This window comes from Eumetopias jubatus, unplaced genomic scaffold (assembly GCF_037043125.1).
Source record: "Eumetopias jubatus isolate StellerSeaLion01/CBP00866 unplaced genomic scaffold, mEumJub1_p1.0 scaffold_13, whole genome shotgun sequence".
Classification (NCBI taxonomy): domain Eukaryota; kingdom Metazoa; phylum Chordata; class Mammalia; order Carnivora; family Otariidae; genus Eumetopias; species Eumetopias jubatus.
In genome coordinates this window covers 41,794,190-41,815,141 of record NW_028274819.1, presented here as the reverse complement: position 1 = coordinate 41,815,141, position 20,952 = coordinate 41,794,190, and the positions used below count along the sequence as shown (strand labels likewise).

Sequence of the window (20,952 nt, the reverse complement as noted above, 5' to 3'; positions counted from 1 at the left end):
AACTTGGAATGAATGAATGAATGAAGTAGTCCACAAACACCATGATATACCAGAACTATTATCCTCCTTTCTCTACATAGTGTACTTGTTATTGATGCAGCCTGAACTTACATTAGCTCTTCCAAATGGGATTTCCAAAGGCCTGTTGGCTTGGGGGTACAGAGGTGTCCCTTGGGGAACAAGGCTGTATCACAGGACCTGTTGACTGATAACCCACCTGCCCTGACGGTTCTGACAAAGAACCAGATCGTGTAACAGAAAAAGTGAAATCAGAAATCAAATCCTCTAATCATAGGAGCAAAAGAAGCTTGTCAGTGATAGACTTAAAAGGTCCTACTTCCCTTAATAAATCTGGACTGTGGATTATTAAGTATAGTCATTAGTGCTGGCCAACAGATATTTTGGATTGTCTTCCCAGGTGCATGGTAGAAATGCACTTCCCTGGCCCCATGAAGTTAGAGAAGGTCATGTGACTTGCTTTAGCCAATGAAGTGTGAGTGAAAGCGCAGTGCACAATTCACTAAGTTCCCTTTATCTTGGCTTTGGCCACCATGGAAGCACAGAGATGGAGCATCCCTCAACAAAAACAACAGAACAAAATCCCTCAGGTGACCTATGATGGACATGGAGCAAAAGTGAGAAATAGGGGCACCTGTGTGGCTCAGTTGGTTAAGCATCTGACTCTTGATAACAGCACAAGTCATGATCTCAGGGTAATGAGACTGAGCCCCGCATCAAGCTCCACGCTTAGAGGAGTCTGCTTCTCTCCCTCTCCCTGCCCCTCCCCGAGCACTGTCTCTCTCTCTCTCTCTCTCAAATAAATAAATAAATAAATCTTAAAAAAAAAAAAAGGCAAGAAATAAACCTTATTCTTTTATGTCACTGAGATTTTGTTTGTTATTGTTACCACAGCAGACCCTAGCCCATCCTGGCTGATTTTGTATTCCTGACACAGAAACTAAAATACTCAGAGCTCATGTCCTCTGGACCCACTGATCATAGCTTTGACATTATTTCTCTTCTCCATGCTTCCAATCTGTAAGGTGGGAAGTCATCTTTGGGTAGGCATACACCTGCTACACCAAGCAGCTCAGGTAAGCCCCACCTGCCAACAATGGGGTAGATGTGTTATCTGTCCACACAGTGATGCTCTCAAGGAAGCCACCATGGAGACTGGTTTGGTTTTTTTTTCCCCACACAAGAAGGAGCCCAAGATTATTTGACTAAAATACATCTAAGATTGGCACCACAGCAGAGAACAATGGGTATCTGGAGGAGATTTAAGGATGAAAGGAAGAATCTAGGAGTAATTTAGGAGGGATGAAAATAGCAAGTTGTCTAAATCAGTGTTTGGTTTTTTTTTTTAAGATTTTATTTATTTATTTGACAGAGAGAGAGAGACACAGCGAGAGAGGGAACACAAGCAGGGGGAGTGGGAGAGGGAGAAGCAGGCCCCCTGCAGAGCAGGAGGAATGACCCGATGTAGGGCTCAATCCCAGGACCCTGGGACCATGACCTGAGCGGAAGGCAGATGCCTAACGACTGAGCCACCCAGGTGCCCCTAAATCAGTGGTTTTTAAACTTTACCTGAATTAGAACCACTTGAAGCCTTTAAAATACAGGCTACAGAGTGCTACCTCCAGAGTCTCTGATTTAGTAGGTCTGGGATGGGGTTCAAGAATCTGTACTTCTAAGAGGTTCCCAGGTGATGCTGGCTCAGAGACCACACTGAAAACCAATGCTATGGAAGGATTCACTTCAAGAACCTCAGGTGGAGGCTCTGGCAAGAGGAGTCCATGTGGCCTCAACAGATACTCAGAGAAGCAAAAGAAAAGAGCCTGTTTTCCACCCACCACATTAATCGGAAAGCTGATGTGTAAAGGACACAAGAATGGCTATCTCGGTCTTTTTTTCCTCACCAAGTAACACACTACACAACAAAATTAAGCTCCTCTAAGGGCACAAAACAGGACTCTTATCTGTTGGCACTTTTTAAAGATTTTATTTATTTATTTGAAATAGTGAGAGAATGAGAGAGAGAGAGAGAGAGCATGCAGAGGGAGAGTGAGAGGGAGAAGCAGACTCCCCGCTGAGCAGACAGCCCCATATGGGGCTCGATCCCAGGACCCCGAGATCATGACCCAAGCCAAAGGCAGACACTTAATCAACTGAGCCACCCAGGTGCCCGTTGTTGGCACATTTTTAAAAAACTGGGGTTCTGTGAGGTGAAATCGTGCCTCACACACCCTCCAAAGTTCCACCAGGGGTAAATCTGGGTGTATTTCAGGAGGAAGCAATTTAGATAACTGGCTGCAACTCCCTCTCCAACCTTATCTCCTCACTCCCCTTTGCAAACCTCGGCTATAAGTCAGTCCCTCTTGGCCTCTGACCCCACCAAGGCCAGTCACACTTCCCTCAGCTGTGAATGACCCACGCACGCACATGTACACTTATCATCACTTATCTAAATCCCCCCTTCCTCCAATTTAGGGCAAGACACTTCAAGAAAGTCTTCCCTCTCTTTCATCCCCATCACAGCCAATCAATTATCAAGTCCTGTCAATTTTACCTCCCAAGTCCAGTTTTACCTCCAGAGTCCACCTCGTGTGTCTCATTTTTCATTCTAACTCAACTGGTATAGATCCCCCATGCTCTACCCTCTTTCTCCTCTAGGTCATTGCCCAGGTTGGGACTGTGACTGGACAGGTCTCAATTTAAACAGCATCCCTTCCCTGGATGGAGAGGCCTCCCACAATCCCTAAGCCAGGTTAGAACCCTCTTTTATCAACTCCCATTGAACCCTAGGTTTTTTCTACCAAGAATATTTATCACATTTGTGATCTCTTGTTTATTTGTCTTCCCTACTCTACCATCAACTCTTCATAGATAGGACTACATTGGTCTTGCTTGCTGCTATAAGTGCAGAGTCTGGCACAGCCCCTGACACAAGAGAGGCACTTAGTATTTAAAGAGTAAATGCAGGGATCACCACATCAGTTCACAGGAATCCTCCCCTCCTCTCAATGCCTAAAGCACATTCTGCCTGCTTCAAGGAACGTCTGGTCACCCGACATTGCACCCACCACCTGAGACAAGCCAGCAGTCCTTATGACATCCAGAAAATGTGATCTAGAGGGGAAAAGTGACCCTTGGAAAAAAAGTTCTGTCTTGGAAACTGGATGGAACTGAGATTAGCTACAGAGATATTTTGGAAGGATAAAAGAGGCTACCTTCTCAGAAGCAGCCAGAGACAAAGTCTTTTTTTTTCCCCCTTTAAAATTTTTTATTGTTATGTTAATCACCATACATTACATCATTAGTTTTTGATGTAGTGTTCCATGATTCATTGTTTGTGCATAACACCCAGTGCTCCACGCAGAATGTGCCCTCTTTAATACCCACCACCAGGCTAACTCATCCCCCCACCCAGGGACAAAGTCTTAATAGCAAGGGAAAGGAGATGTGTATAAGACAAGGGTGTTTAGTGATGGGAAGTCTGAATTTCTCTAGAAGCTTTTATTAAAGTCGATAATTTCCCAAACTAGGTGTTCTAATGGATTCTCCATCCAGACCTTTAAAAATGATAGGCAGCCATGTCTCTAGGATGCCTTAGGAAGGGGGCTAAACTCTCTGACCTCCCAAGAGCTTCTGACCTTCAGGATTCTTTAAACATGCTCATTCCAAGTTGGAATGTGGAGAATCCACATTCTGGCTCTGTCTTTACATAGCAGTTCTGTCTCAATGTAGAAGACAAGACAATCTTTACCTCCCATCTACTTTCTAATAGTACTGATGCTTTCAAAGTCAGACCCCCAACCCCAGTCTGGCATCATGACCCATGGGCCATGAGCATCCAAAGAATTTAGCAAGTAGCCTCTCACTAGTGGCAAGGGTTAGCCCTGACTGAAGAGATCAGGCAGAAATGACAACCTGGCTTTTTCTACTTCCAGCCATGCAACTTTGAACAAGTGACCTTGCTTCTTTGAGTCTTGGTGTCTTCATCTCTAAAACGGTGATAACGGTCAACTTCTCAGGATTGTTGTGTTACATGAGATATGCATGTAAAACCCCCAGCACAGAGTAAATGGGCAAGGAATGTCAGTATCATCATTACAGATTTCCAGTTTTAAAAGTTCTGAAAGATAATGATTCTAAACTGAAAATACTGTAGGAACAAAATGATGTTTGGAATTTGCTTCAAAATAATCTAGGTGGCAAGGGGGACGCTATAGATGAAAAAAAATCAGCCATGTTTTGGAAATTGTTGAAGATGGGAGATGAATACATTAGACTTATTACTTTATCTCTCTCCTTTTGTATAGGTTTGAAATTTTCCATAATCGAAAGTTTAAAAGTGTAAGAACTGAGGGAGGGAAATGCTATACAAATATAAATACTGATCATTTATTTTCAGATCATATTTGGTCTAGATGATTGAACAGAAAAATGGTATGAAGAGGAGAAAAAGCCAACATCTCTATTAATTTCTCAAACAGAATTATTTACTTCAAACAGAAGTTTCTCAGATGAGCAAAAGGAAACAGCCACTTGCATACATTTCTCTGCCTTCATTTTTGGGAGAAGTACACATCCTGCTTGGGCTGTTTAGGCATTTTTAAGGAGATGAGCCCTGGGTGATAGAACCTACTTCTGAGAGGGGAGGGGGGTGGGGAAAAAAAAAAAAGAACCTACCTCTGAGCACCCCAGGGGCCCTGCCGAAATCGGACTGAGGAGCAAGAAAGTCCCCACATCAGAAAAAACAAACAGAAAGAACTCTAGACGTTCAGGGACAATGGGTGCCACAGCCATCCTCCTTTTGAAGCCATGGCCTTGTACTCTTTATTTGAGGCTTCCTCGAAAGGATGGTTCAGTTTGGTGTGATTTAAGGCCATTTCAGTCCAGATGAGTGGGTCCTCTTAAGAGTACAGGTAGTGTGCTAGATGATACTGTGGGGAGGGGGGTTATTCAGCGGAAAGGAAGTTTGCAAGAGGCTCTGACAGTACCAATCATGGCACAAACCTGTGTCATCTCCACACTTCCGCATCTTCCCACTGAGAGAAGTCCAGGGATTGAAAAACAAAATTTTTGCATTCCACTTTGAATCAATCAACCCACTCCAAGTCCCTCTATCGAGGAGAGAAAATAGTCCAACAAGCTGTTTTGAGCCAACGCCTTTAAGCTCCCAAACTCTGCTTGGAAAAGGAGAACACACAGAAATACTTACTCTTCTTGAAGAATAAATTCGCTATTTTCTGGAGAAAACTGCCCACTCACAGGATGCCTGAATGCTGTGGTCTGTTGGTTATGGCTAGAGAGAGAGAGAGAGAGAGAGAGAGATAATGAATGAGAAGTCATGGGAATGGAAAGGCTTCCAGACACAACAACAGGTCAGTAATGTCTGAGGACCCCTGATCATCACACATTCCTCCCAGGGTGAGAGAGTGGGCCTTTTCTTCAGAGACGCATTTCATCTGTCAGGACCCAGTTGCATTTAAAAACACAAGAACTTTCAGCTCAGGTGCCCAAGCCCACCTAAGACACAGGGATTTTAATTCTAGGAAAGTCTTGGCTGCAAGAGAACACTGCATCTTCGAGACATTCCATGAAGTACGGATAGACCGAACCACTCAGCAACAAGTTACTTTAAGATGGCACGAGCTAAAACAAGAATGAAGCAAAGCAGACAGCACTTTCAACAGCTTCCCAAAACCATGAACTAGGGAAAGAATTCCAAGAATTAACCACCCACCCAGAAAAATCTATCTTCTTAAAATTCTTCTCCCTACTACAGAATGCCTTCACTTCAGTGATGGGATATAAATGTATGGGCATGTCTCGGCAACACGACCTGCACAATTTCAACACTGTGGAGTTTCTATCATCCTTTTGAAGTTAGAAGGGAACAGCTTCCATGCCAAGCTGACAGACACAACCAAAGTGTGTAGGTGTTTTGTGTATTCACAAAGGCTGCCTGGTTCTTTGACAGAAACGAGGAGAGGGCTCTAGAGGCTGCTGGTTTGCCCGATGAATAAACTAACCTGACGTCCTTTACCCCCCGCCAAAGAATATGATTTTATATTAAAGTGTTTTCCCCCAATCAAAAAATCAGTCCTTTTAGAAATTTTAGAAAATACAAAAAGAAAAAAAGTCACCCATGATCTCACAACTTACAGATATACCGGAGTATCTTCTCCTTCCCTAGTTTTTGTCCCTTCTACTAAAAAATTGATTTTGCTGTATTTAGAAATCTGTATCCTGCCTTTTTCACATTCTACTCATCTAGAAAATTTCCTATGTCCTTAAGACTTCATCATTTGAAATAGCTGAAGCCATGTGTCCCCTGCTTTTTGGAAGTTCACGTTACGCCACTTCATTTTTAGGAAAGACCTACATTAGTACTTGTTTTCACTAACTGAAAGAAATCTGAAGAGAATTTTTGCTCTCACCAAAAAAACAAAAAACAAAAAAAAACAAGTTGTAAAGCAAAAATCGCATCCAGCGTTTGTTTTGCAGGTAGCCCTCACTGAGTCAACGTGACCCAGAGCAGTGAGTGGCGCCACCAAGCTCCCTACCTGGGAACTACACAAGCATCTCAGCATCAGGCTGCCATAGCTTTGAACTGTGTGTGTCTGGGAGCAACTGTGTTTTGTCTCGATTTATTTTGTGCATCTATTAACAAAACATGTCCTAAGATATCAGAAAAGCCTAAGAGGTTACTTTGGGGGTCTGGGAATGCTCAAAAATTTTTCCATATAAATTACAGTAATCTCTCCCTTGCCTTACATCATTCTGTCTTACAAAAGGTTTCATAAGAATGTTCTACTTCCAAGCCAAACTGTGAAAAGAGCCAAGACGTCCATCGACAGATGAATGGATAAAGAAGATGTGGTATATATATACAATGGAATATTATGCAGCCATCAAAAGGAATGAAATCTTGCCATTTGCAACGACATGGATGGAACTGGAGAGTGTTATGCTGAGCGAAATAAGTCAATCAGAGAAAGACATGTATCATACGACCTCACTGATATGAGGAATTCTTAATCTCAGGAAACAAACTGAGGGTTGCTGGAGTGGTGGGGGGTGGGAGGGATGGGGTGGCTGGCTGATAAGACACTGGGGAGGGTATGTGCTATGGTGAGCGCTGTGAATTGTGTAAGACTGTTGAATCACAGACCTGTACCTCTGAAACAAATAATACATTATATGTTAAAAAAAAAAAAAGAAGAAGAAGATAATAGGAAGGGAAAAACGAAGGGGGGAGTTTTGGAGGGGGAGACGAACCATGAGAGACGATGGACTCTGAAAAACAAACTGAGGGTTCTAGAGGGGAGGAGGGTGGGTTAGCCTGGTGATGGGTATTAAAGAGGGCACGTTCTGCATGGAGCACTGGATGTTATACGCAAACAATGAATCATGGAACACTACATCAAAAACTAATGATGTAATGTATGGTGATTAACATAACATAATAATAAAAAAAAAGAATGCTCTACTTCCAGATAGCGGGTGAAACCAGTAAGAGTTTTATCCTATGGATGTAAATTTGTCTATAACCATTTAAAAAATGTTCATTGGCCATCTGTGTGCCAGGCACTGCTTTAGGTGCTGGAGATACAGAGTGAACAAAAGTCCTTACCCCATGGTGCTTACATTCTAGAAAAGATTTACATTCATGTAATGCTGGATGTTTTAGGTGCATTATACATCTTTTAGTACAGACTCTTCCTGCAATTCAAATTATCTCCTTGGGTTAAGGTCCCAGAGGTAAAATTACTTACTCAAAGGGCACGGTCATTTTTTAAGGCTCCTAATACAGATGGTTAAAATGCTTTCACTGTCAGAGTCACTCTATCATCTCATTTTGCTAGTGTTAAAGTATTAGCCCCATCTCCAAAGCGAGCACAAGGCCACCCCAGAGATTAGTAGGTTTAATGAGTATAGTATAAAGGTTAAAAAAGAAAAAACTCTCTATACCTACAAAGTTTTTCTTACTCTGCCCTGGGGCCTGGCCAGAGTGTCCTGTGTTCGGGTGGCTGGGGTGAGCTGGCCCTGTGATTGTGCACAACCCCCGCCACCCTTTTACCCCTCCCAACCGCTCCAGCTTCCAAATTCCCAGCTCCAGGTTTGAAGCAAGCCCATGGAATCCCAAGACTCCGTCTGGCAGACAGGGACCTGATCTTCACCAAAAGCAGGGTTAAGGCACGGGCATCTAGATAAGGATGAGAAGCAGGCCCCGGTAACATCTGGTCCAGAAATCCTTGCACCATGTTCAAGGGTTAGACTTTATTTATACCCAGCTTCCGTTTATTCTTCTTTCTTTTTTTTAATACCCAGCTCCTTTTAGAGAGTCACTTCCATTCACCAGGGAATTCTGAAAACACAAACTCTAAGCCTGCCTCATTTTCACCTGTAGAAAAAAAAAAATGCCCTGCTCATAATGGGAATAATAATGAAGCAACAACACCACTATCCAGTTACCTCTCAAGGACTCTACAGTCTACAAAACCTTTCCTTACACCTCTATTATGTAACAATGTCAACCCCCATTTTATGAATGAGGAAATGGCTCAGAGAGGTTAAGTGACTTGCTTAAGATAATGTCATCAATAAGTGATAAGACTGGGACATAAATTCTAGTCTTCTATTTGTAGATTTGATGCTCTTTTTGCATGATAACCTGCTGTCCCCTTTGCTTAGGAGTCTGTGGGGCTCACAGGTTCCTGGCCACGACCAGAAATCCCTAAAGACAAAGCATCAGAAAAACAGCACCATCAGCATCCACTGCTACTCCCTCTCTCTTTTCCTCTGCACCTCCCTCCTTCTGTTGTGCCCAGAACCAAAGTTCTGAATGACAGCACCTGTGTGGCACTCAGTAGCCCCCAAACAACTGTTGGTCCTAATCCAAGGTCAGCTAGGAGGATCTCTGATACGCGCAAAGAGCGAATCTTCTATATGCCTGGAGCAGCATCCAGCATCCAGCAACCACTTCATATACATTGTATGACCTTGATAGCAACTCCTGGGCTCACCACACCCAACTTATACCAGCTTAAATAAGCCTAGAGTTTTGGGTAAATGAATCCTGAGCTGAAAGGTTTAGACTCTATGAAGTTTACATTCTAACATTAGAAGATACATAGATTTTTAAAGTGGACAAAAATATAGCTGTTCTTTGATCAGATCTAGATGCAGCTCCCCAACCTTTCTTCCCTAATATAGATGCTGCCCTTTTTGCCAAAAAATATCACCATTACCATTTCCTGAATTTCCATGAAGCTTTAAGTATGGTCATATTCATCACTGTATCTGACCCTCCCAAGTATCCTCTGAGATAAGCAGGGCTGTTATTTTTATTCCCATGTTACACATAAGGAAACTGACGATCTGGATTATATGATGTTACTGGAACACTAAATAAAGGGGGGGAAAAGGGACTCATACATTGAGAAAAGAGATAAACCAGAATAATACCTCCTGAATACTGAGGTCTTAAAACATGATTATTTCTGATCAAGTTTGCCCAGCGTGCAGAGTTTCTGGTTCAGCCCTTCTTGAGCAAAAGAAGTATTAGGTACTTGGGTTATTTAATTCAGTCTTCCCAAATACCCAGTATGGCAGGCTGTGTTTCATCACACCAGACCACAGGTTAGGAAAGTGAGACCCAGGAAGGGTAGGTGACTTGTCCACAATGACAGTTGACTTCTGCATTCCTGCATTCCACCACCCTTCTGGTCTCCTTCTACTAACCCAAGCTCACCCTCACCAAACAAAGGCTGCGTAGTAAATGCTGGAACCCCACACCCATTTGGAGATTGCAAAGTCCTCTGACTTTACCTGGTATTCCCGACCTCAGCCCAAAAGCCCCCACCCTGCTCCATTTCCTGATTTTCTGAAATCCATGAAGAATCTCATGTCCTATCACCGTGTCTCAAGACACATTTAACATGCACAGACAAATCCCCTGAAATACCTGTTCTTAAACCTGAATCGCCACCTTGCTCCTTGGTGGTGATGGAGATGGCCCGGCTGGGAGCCAGGTGGCCGGTTTCAAGGGAGCACAGAAACGCTCTTTCCTCCATACAAGGGCTTCTGTCTCTCTTCAGGCTACTGAAAGAGTAACTTGGCAAATGAGGTAAAACACAAGCTAGGCTTTATTTTCAGATCCTGCTCTTCCTCTAAGAACAGCCCCTCTAAGTTGAATGGCAGCCAATCTCACCTGGGAGAGGACTAGGGCACACAGAAGGTTACAGGGAAGGATTATCCCCCTGAAAGCGGCCATACATAACCATCCACAAAAATAAGCACGTCTTCACAAGGCCGGGGCCCAGAAGGGCTTGGGTTAGGCCCTAAAGACGTCCAACAGCAAACACGAGAGATTTGACAAGAGGAGAGAATGAGGGCCAGGGAGCAGTGGAAACCGATTTGAGCTCAATATAAGGAGGAGCCCACCTACAACCATTGACAGGACTCGTCGAGATGTAAACGAGTCCTACAGTTTCTTGCAACATTTTTGCAAGATTAATTTTCCATTCCTACAGATTTTGACCATAATGTGAGCAGTAAGACTCCGGTCGGTTAAACATAAAAGGTTCCAATGACTTAGCATGGCAATTTCTTTTGGCATAGCAAGAAGTTCTGGAGTTATGTGAATGGTGCTCACGAGTGGAGGTCAGAGCACCCTGACAAATCTGGTTTTCGGACAGGGGTGGTATTGGTATGCTGAGTGTGGAACAAATCTGCACAGTCAGCATGAGCTCTTATCTGGCCCAGCTATAAAGAGAAGAAACAGCTTAAAATATAAGAAGGATCTAGCCTGAAAGCTTAAGGCTTTCTCATTGGTATGCTCGGCAGCATATGCCCCTCTGGCCCCTCGGGCTCCTCAGTGCAGCTCCCCGAATACGGCAAGCGTGTCACCTTGCAGGCCTGATGCCACATTCAGCACTGCCTCCAGGCTTGTTAAGGCACTTACTGTCTTTGTTCTAAAACCCAGTGTCTCAAGAAAACCAAGGACTGTGGGTAACCTAATAATGCTCCTATAGGTCCCCAAATTGGTAACTGAAATTCCAAGAACACAAGAAACTGCCTCCCTATCTTCTTTAGTTCCTACTTGGGCCACAGAGTAAAGAGGTGACAACCAAAGGCTGAAGCAGCATCTCTACAGTCCCTCAACATTTCCAAGTTCCTTCTATTTTATTTAACACTTTTATAAAATGGCTTGTTTAATACAAACTATCACTGTTGTTCATGTGGCGTTTCCTAAAGGGACTGAGAATCTTACTGAAATGGTCTTTAGAGCTTGCACTATTTTGGAAATGTCAAGATTTTCAACAGCTCATTGTACATGGGCATTCCTCTGACAGGCCCTTCTTCAGAAATCATGGGAATTGGGCCTTGATGAGCCAACATAGGATCCCCATCCTCTCTCCAAGTGAAAGCAATCAACACTGCACTAACCTGCCTCTTTCAGTGTCTGCCTGAAGACCTGGGTTCAAACCAGAGCAAGCCACCTCACCTCTCTGAGCCTCATTTCTTCATCTGCAAACAGGGAATAGTAATAATATCCTTCCAAAGAGTTGTGAGGATACATGAGGGACACACATGAAAGAAGCTTGCACAATGCCTGGCATACTGAAGGTACTCAGTTGAGTATGTCCCTTGACCACCACAATAACTACTAGGAAACCACATTTTAACAGAGCAAAAACAAAATGAGCCTCCTCCCCCCCCGAATTCCACCAAACCCCATATTCCTTCTCCCGGCTTCCCTATTTCCATTAACAGCATCACTACCCAGCAACCCGGGAGTCACTCTCCATTCTCTGCTCTACCTTAACCTCCACACACACTATGTTAGCAAGCCCTGGTGCCTCTATCTCCAAGACATCTCTACAGTCCTACAGCCAGCACCCAATCATCTCTAGCAACAGCCTAACTGTTCTTTCTGCTTCCACCTTGGCCTTTGTACCACCTACTCTCCTCACTGGAAGCCTGATGGGTCTCTTCCAATGGAAGTTAAATCATGTCACATTCCTCCTTGAAACCCGGCAACAGCTTCACATCATAGAGTAAAATTCAAGCTCTTTACCTTGGCTTGACTCTAGGTGACTTGACCCCTGACCAGCTACATCACCTTCTTATACAATGGACGTCTTCTCCTTCCCCATCCCTCCCCAGCCACACTGGCCTCCTTTCTGCTCCTTGAATACCAAACTCTTCCCAACTTAACCATCTTTGTACTACCTAGTCTTTCCACCTGGAAGCTCTTTCCCTCATACTCGTATAACTGGCTCCTTATCATTCAGACCTTGGCACAACGACCACCATCTCAGAACCCTTCCCAACCACTCAATGAAATAGGCTCCCAGTCACTTCATATCATGTCACCCTATTTTAACCATTACTGTCATTCCTCTTACTTACGTGTTTTGACTATTGTCAGGCTCCCTAAAATATGTATTCCAGGACAGCGTGGACCTTGTCTGTCTTTTCACTGCCCTTATCGGCTTATACCAGTGTCTGGCACTGTTATATTTGCTGAATAAATGAATGAGAAATGACTACCTCAAGTGAGGCCATGCCTCCAAATAGGCTAGCTAACACCTACAGAAGTCTGGGCAAAAGTAACAAAGAGACAAGAATCTAAAGGGTCGTAAGTCATCAAAGGGCAATGGCTTGTGCTCTTAGTGACAAAAGAAAGAAGGATGAGACAACAACATGCCAAGAACGCTTCATCCCTGGCTCTCTCTCAACTGTGTTACAATATAATTTGGAGAAATTAGCCCTCCCCTGAAACCCCCCCTCCTACCCCCACGGAAAGGAGGTTAGGTTAATACACTCAACAGAGAGAATCAAAGAATGGAATGCAAACACCCGAGAGGAAATTACTGGGTGATTAAAAACACACAGGAGGATAATACAAACATCACCTGTATCTCCCTTTTGTGAACTGGGAGAGTATTTGGTACGAAACCTATAATTTGGTGACTGATTATATGCTCTCTCTTCTATTGCTCTCTACTTACTTCATGTGTGTTTTTTCTCTCCCCGCCTCCCTCCAGTGAGAGTCTAAGTTCCTGGAGGGCTGGGAGCTGTCATTCACTTATTTCTCATGTATCTCCTGCAGCACAGAACAGTAATACCCATGGAGCAGGCACTTGAACTCCTTTATCTCAATAGCCTAAGCACAAACACACATCACTTTCAGGGACAGGCTGTGCAGAACCCACCTCATTTTCTGATCACAGTAGCCCAACCTGTCAGGGCTCCCCCAGAGACAGTGGGGGAGACAGGGGTCTGCAGGCCTGATAAAGGCTCCTACATGCAGGCTGGGACACTGAGCAGCCCTGAGGAGCATGGCACAGACCAAGGAACGGCCTTCCCCACTCCCACGCTGTCCACACCTGGTTTTCACTCACACACCCAATTAAGCAGAGACACTGAAATCCAGCCTAACACCAGACCTACTACCTGAAGGGACAGTCAGTCCCTGCTCTTTTCACCCGAAGGCGCTAAAGGGGCAGAGCCTGGCACAGACAGAGCTGGGCATAAAGGAGTCACAAAATTAACTGAGCAAACTCAAAGCTCACATATCTTGCAAAGAGAGCTGTCCTTTCCAAACTCTGGATTTCACAGACTCAAGTCTTCTAGCATAATTTGAAAAGCTCTATATTTCATTAGGTGCTGCAGATGTTTTGAGATCCACTCAGTGGCCAACTCATTTCATAAATTACCTCCTCTGACCCACTAACCCATGTGTAAGACCTGCCTTCTTCCTAAGCTCTCACATGGGGCCCTAGTACTTAGGATTCCTACATGGTTGATAGGGAATTTTAATTTTGACTTCATAGGACCTCAAGAACCATGAAAAGATTAAAGCCAAACTCCCAAAAGAATGAGGAAATCAAACCCAGATAGCCTCCTGCTCCAATTTTTTTTTTTTTTTTTAAGAAAGTTGGCAGAGAAGCAATGTACTAGGAGCCAAGGTACCAGCCTTGTTACTACCAGTTCCACACCCCCAGCAAACACTCAGCCTTTCTGGGTCTTGGTTTTCTCATCTGTCCAATGCAAAGGCCACATGAAGCCTGCCAAGCATGAACCCCATGCTGCTGTTCAGAGTCATGATGACTGCAGTTCAAACCCCAGCTCGGCTGCACACTTGGCGGTGCACAACCTTGAAAGAGTTACTGACCTTTCTGAGTGCTAGATTCTTTATCTGCAAAAAGAGAAGACAATTCCAACCTTGCAAGATTGTTTTCGAGTCCCGATAATGGGCCTGGCCTGCAGCACTCCACGTTTAGTGCCTGCTAGAGTTTTCTTTTGCCAGCTCTAAAACCCCACACTAACAGAGTTGTTTTGCCTTTTTCCGTGTTGCAAACACCAGTATTATTCACCTGCCATAGGACAGAGGCTCAAGAACACATTTTCTTCTTTTGAACTAAGGCCCTCTACCTAGCCTCCTGTTTGAACTTCTATTTAAGGAACGTGCCTGCCAGGCCAAGTACTTTAAGATCAGTAGGCGCCTGCGGCTTCAGCCCCACTTCTGTCCCTCACTGGGTCAAGCCCCAACATTCAGAAAGCACAGCCCAAGAAAAACAGCCTCCCTAGCAAGCTGCACCGAGTCAGGGATGCACACTCTACAGAAGTTTTGAAACTTCACAGGAAACATTTTCAACCTCAGAGAATACCCAGTTCTATGCTTCTGTTTAACGAGTCAGGTTCCACTGTAAAATGAGAAGGATGGACCAAGTGATACTGTAGGGATCTTCCAACTATCACATCCTGAGACGCGGAGGTTCATCTCTGACTACTGCCCGAGACACAGACTGAACTGGAACGACACTACACATAATTAAAACACAAAGGAACGAGGCAGAACACTCCTCCCCAATCTCACTTGCCAACAGAAAATCCTTTGTAATGATATCAGGGAGGTGTAGTTAATGATATTTTCGTCCTATTTATTCTCAATTAAATTGGACTGTTTGGTTTTTGGGTTTCTTTTCTTTCTTTCTTTTTAACTACAGGCACTCCCAACCAAGCCATTGAAAACCCCCTTCAGTCATTACTTGACCTTCATGAATCAGAATATATCACAGTGAAGGGAGTCCCTGTGAAACCCGCACAGGACTAACCTGCTCTCCCAATCTCGCTGGGAAAGGTGGCAGACACACTCACTCTCTCCTTGAGCTCCATGTTCAGAAGGACTGTGTCTTCTTCCCCAGCCTCGGCCTTATGAAAACCCGGGTTTCGGTCAGACAGGGAAGGAGGGCCCCGCTGCCTGCAAGAGGTGAGGCGGAGGCTCACAGCCCGCCTACTCTCAATTTCGGTTCTCCAGCAGCTGCTTCCGAAGGTGTTACAAATCCAGCAGCCACTTGCTCCTACTCATTCATTCTCCCTCTTCCCCAACCCCCACGCAAAATCTGGCAACAACACAGGAACACAGCTCCAGCTCTGAGTCACCGCCCCGCTGCGGCCAAGCGGAGCACAGGCTGGGGGTAAACAGTGAGGTAGACGCTTCAGGTCTCCTGACTGCTGTTCCTGGAGACTGTGGGGTTAGCTGCCCCTCCGGAAGCAGGACATAGGAAACACCTCTGTTTATGGGCTCTGGAGTCTGAATGAATTGCTCCTTCAGTTTTGCTGTGCTACCTCTGTGGCTGAAATCAGCCTTAAAACAGAGCCTTTGGTGGGAAGGTGATGGTTCCTTTATTACTCTGTCCCACCGGCAGGGCAGGGAAGGGCCTGAGCAGTCCCAAGCCCCCATCCCCACTCCCTCAGGGAACCGGCCATGAGTCTTGCATCACTGCTTGGGATGGCTCAGGTCCTCTTACCATAGGTTGAACTATATGGCTCTCCCTCTCAGAACAGGCCTGGAGAGGAGTCAGAAAGGGAAACTAGGGCATCAAAGTGCCTTTACTGCCACAGCCTCAGATCAGTACTGTGGCTCTTCACTGCAGTCTAAGTAGGTCTACAAGTCATGATGCAGGGGACCACTTGAAATATAAGCTCCGTGGGACAAGGACTTCTGTTTTCACAGCTATGTTCCAATGCGTACATAGTGCCTGGTCCACCACAGGTGCTCGATATTTATTTAATGAAAAAAAAAACAAAAAAACATATAGGGGATTTTCTTCTGAGCCTATTTGGGAGGACAGTTTTACTAAAACCTGTATTCATTGCCACCATTTTTTCCCTTTTAGAAATCTCCTTATCCGGGCGCCTGGGTGGCTCAGTCAGTTAAGTGTCTGCCTTTGGCTTGGGTCATGATCCCAGAGTCCCGGGATTGAGCCCTACATCTGTTGGGCTCCCTGCTCAGCGGGGAGCCTGCTTCTCCCTCTCCTCACTGCTGTGCTCTCTCCTGTCTCTCTCAAATAAATAAACTAAAAAAAAAAAGAAATCTCCTTATCCTTCATAACTCCTCCTACTGCCTACAGTGAGTGTTCTGTGAATCTTGAAATACAGAGATGGTTTACTTGAAACCGATGAAGTTCAAGCATTAGCACCCCTCACTTCCAAAAGCCCCTTCTAAGGCCCTGGAAAGAGCTCTAGTGCTGTGTTTACATGCCTTCTGCAATTTTATATGATTTTAAAGAAGACCTCCTAAATTGTATGAACATCAAGGCCCACAAACTATAGATGTGCCACAGTGGAATGAAATAAGAAATGACTCACAAGCCATCTTGATACATCATCCTAACAAGGGCATTTGGCTTGACAAAACTTGTTTTAACTACACAGGAGATATGCCCTAGCCTAGAGACACATCCTAATCAATCACAAGTCAATTGCTGTAAAGACTGGAGTAGATTAAAGAACACAGACTCCACTCACCCAACATTTAGCCCTACTATGTACTTAGCACTCTGAGCACTTTGAGGTAAAGCAATGATTGTAACATATTATCCCCACTGAATAGGAGCTTACAGTCCAACAGCATAGACTGATATGGTCATAAAGAGATACAGATAAGTATATATTTCATATATTAAACATAAACAATATAAATATATAACTACAGGCCAAACTGGGTACCATAATATAAAAGTAAAGGAAGGCACATCTATTTGTTAGGTATCAATCTGCCAGGTACAACCCTAGAAGGTAAATCATACTATCCCCATTTTGCAGAGGATACTGAAGCCCAAAGGGGTCAAGTGCCATCCTATGACCACATAACCAGTCAGTGACAAGGTCAGAATTCAAGCCCTGAACTACCGGACTCCAAAGTATGGGCCTGTTCTTAGCGGCCACACTTTAGTCAATGGCCAGTCGCTCTACAGAACCTCCAAAACGTCTGGAAAGACATGCTGGCTTCACACGAACAGGAACCACATCAGGCAGCGGCAGAGGTGGGCAAGCTTCCAAAGCCCACACTCTTGGGAGTGGAGGAACAGGAAGTACCATGAGCTTATTCATTAGGTATATAGGTATAAACCCCGTTTGCCAGGCAACACCCTAGCAGGGATCAGTGGCAGCTACCTGGGAGCCAGAAGAGGCCACATGAGAGGCTCCTACTCTATGGCCCTGCCTACAAACTCCCTCATCCTTGTTGCCAGATGGATCATGCTGGAGCACAGCAAACATTCCATTACCTCCTGCAATACAACAGCCTCCTTCACTGCTAAAGCTTCCTTCTCATCACTTCCCGCTACCCACGGATCCTGCCAAATGCAATTGTTCCCCAGTCCCCAAGACACCTGCTTTCCTACCCCCGGGCTTTGGATGCGGCCTTCCTCTTCCCTAATGGATTCTGCCCAACCACCGCGGCCCCATCTCTTTCCAACAGTGCTTCCTGATCACTCCAGGCCACACTGCTTCCATCCTTCCTCAACACTGTCATCACTGAAGGCTCACACTCTTTATGTAGCAATTATACATCCCAACGACTCTTTTCACTTTACCTTCCAAAAATTACTCTGTGTTACAGAGGGGAAAAAAGCAGAAGTTCCCTTTCTTGCCTCCAATTCAGTGTCAATCTCAGAAGCAACACCTTTACCAGTTTCTTAAGTATCCTTTATTTTTTGCTTTTATGAAACTTTTATGCATTTTTAAAATTTTACATACACATCTTTTTAGAAAAAAGTTAAACAGAATAAAATTGTACGTATTATTCTATAACGTGCCTTTTACTTCATGTATCTTGGATTCCCCCATATCCATATGCAAGGATGAACATGAGCAATCTCTCCACATCACAGCTTCCTTAGGACCCCAACACCAGATCAGACCAGACCAACCTATAGAAAGAGATGACCTCAGAGGCCATCTGATATGTCAAACTGCCCCAAACACTTATCAGAGCTTTGAAATTGACGACATGCAAACCAATTGTCCCCAAAATGAGTTTTATTTGAGCCACACAGATTTTTTTCTATTGAACCAAAGTTTAAAAACAGGAACATTTCATATAAAAATCTAGCTTGCTTTGGAAAAACCAAAACTGGGGCAATGCTGGGACCCATGAGAGACAGAATGGCCTGTCTAGTTCACTGCAGTCCCTACCACTACCTACTGATGTCTAATGTTGAGGGTGTACACCTAGTGCTATTTATCATCACACCTGTATTTCTAATTTTCCTACAGGAGAGCAATTTCTTTATACCTATATCTGAACCAGAATAAGGAAAACCAAAGATAAACAGAGTAGGCCAAGTATTCCAAAAACAAATTGGAGAGCATAAACACAGTTTGCTTTTTTGTTATCCACTAAGCCTCTATAGACATTGAGTTTGCAACCCCTATTTTGTACCACCACCGATTCTAGAGAAGATCTTACTTTTAGAAAGGAGTCCTGTTTTAAAGAATGAAAATTTCTTGTATTAGAGTAAGAACTAAAAGAAGATGGCAAAAATAGGGGCGCCTGGGTGGCTCATTCGGTTGAGTGCTGCCTTTGGCTCAGGTCATGATCTCAGGGTCCTGGGATTAAGCCCTGCGTCAGGCTCACTGCTCAGTGGCGAGTCTGCTTCTCCCTCTCCCTCTGTGATCTCTCTCGCTTTCACTCTCTCTCAAATAAATAAATATCTTTTTAAAAAAAGAAGAAGATGGCAAAAATAGGCCACAAAATGTCCCTCTCACAAAAAATTTCTTAGAAGACTCTTCCTAATAACAATGGCAAATGAACTCATCCTTAGCCTTCCCTGAAGGGACTCCTGAAAAGGTAAGACCCCAGATAGTCAGCAGACTGTTTCTTCCACAAAATGAAAAACCCAAAGAGGCACTGCCAACAAACGTCCCTAAAGAATCCAAAGGAAGGGAGGTAACAGTGGCTGCAGCCCATTAGGGACGGGGCTCCTGCAACAGAAAAGCATCTGACCAAGCGCTGCTTGGGACAAGATCACAGACCTCCCCCCAACCCGAAAAAATGCACATTTTGCTGTGGTGTTTAGAGCACAAGCCCTGGAGCCCAGTCCTCAGCAGCCACCCACATCATACATATGGAAACTGCTCCAGAAAGCAATCCTAAAACAGGGCCACCATCTTTAAAAATAATATTCAGGGGGGTTGCCTGGCTGGCTCAGTCAGTAGAACTTGCAACTCTTAATCTCAGGGTTGTGAGTTCAAGCCCCATGGTGGGCGTGGAGCCTTTAATAATAACATCAATAAGAATCTTCAGGAGGAATCTTAAAGGCCTACACTTACTAGATGATCATACTGGAAAGATATTGCATTACTTGTTCCCAATAATGGTATGTGACATAAGTATATTCATTCATTCACATAACAAATATTTGAGAGCCAAATAGATGCCAGTCCTGTAGTATCTTACACTATGTGAGTAACCAAGAAGAGGGTGGGAACGTGTTACAAACAGCTAAGTCTCCGGCGCCTGGATGGCTCAGTTGGTTAAGCGACTGCCTTCGGCTCAGGTCATGATCCTGCAGTCCCTGGATCGAGTCCCACGTTGGGCTCCCTGCTCAGCGGGGAGTCCGCTTCGCCCTCTGACCCTCCCCTTTCTCATGTGCTCTCTCTCTCTCTCATTATCTCTCTCTCAAATAAATAAAGTCTTTAAAAAAAAAAAAACCAAACAGCTTAGTCTCTACATCCTGTCAAAGGTGAACAAAAGGGTAGAATTTTTCAGATTTTCAGATTCATGAATCATAATGTCTTCTTAGTCAAGAGTTGTACATTTTCAGTTTATTAAGCCAACTTGAAACCTTTTGTCACAAAGGGTAACCCCTGTTTTCCAGAAATCACAGTAATAAGAGTTTTAGAGCTGAAAATGACACAGAGCTTGCCTCATCCAATCTGTTTTACAAATGAGGAAACTAGAAGGTTAGCGAATTGCTCAAGGTCATCGTGATTACTTACTTTAACACTAACTTCCTGGAAACAAGAATTATGAAAAAAAATCATACACTGTTTTAAAATTAATTTCCCACCTTAAACAAAATCCATCTTCCAGTACCTAATATCCACTAACAAACATGAAAAATATATTTTAGAGCTGGGAATCTTTGTATCTGGTCAAAAGACCTCGCAGAGAAATCCAGAGCCATTGGTCTGGATTCAAGTGGTATATAAATTATGCACAGGGGAGAAGGCCATGTGCAGACAGAGGCATCGACTGAAGTGAAGCATCTACAGGCCAAGGAATGTCAGGAATTGTCAGCAGCCGCCAGAAGCGAAGGGAGAAGCATGGAACAGATTCTCCCTTAGAGCCTTCAGAAGGAGCAAGTAACTGCTGATGCTTTAATTCTGGGCTTCTGGCCTCCAGAATTATAAGGCTTAAGCTTCTGATGTTTTAAGCTACTAAGTCTGTATAACTTCTTATGGCATCCCTAGGAAAGAATACAGAATCTGTATGAGTTTAATGGCTTTGATTTATTCCAAACCCAACTAGTCAACAGTATGGAAAAGCTTTCACAAAGCTACGAGGACCTTGGTAGGGACTAATGTAATAGTCCAAAATAAGGGAGGTAAAAAATGTTCTATCTTGAGCCAACCAGACCC

At 44.1% G+C, this 20,952-nt stretch overlaps 1 protein-coding gene across 5 annotated transcripts in view; it reads right to left on the bottom strand.

Annotated features, from left to right (window-relative positions):
• Positions 1–20,952, bottom strand: part of PLEKHA7 (pleckstrin homology domain containing A7) — a 210,928-nt gene that overhangs the window by 83,373 nt on the left and 106,603 nt on the right. For 4 of the 5 annotated variants that reach the window (XM_088017607.1, XM_088017608.1, XM_028116940.2 and 1 more), the window contains exon 4: positions 5,225–5,308. In XM_088017607.1, the coding sequence (XP_087873733.1) occupies positions 5,225–5,308 (84 nt within the window). Of the gene's footprint in view, positions 1–3,627; positions 3,631–5,224; positions 5,309–20,952 lie in introns of all 5 variants that reach the window. The other variant, XM_088017609.1, reaches the window with a different exon arrangement.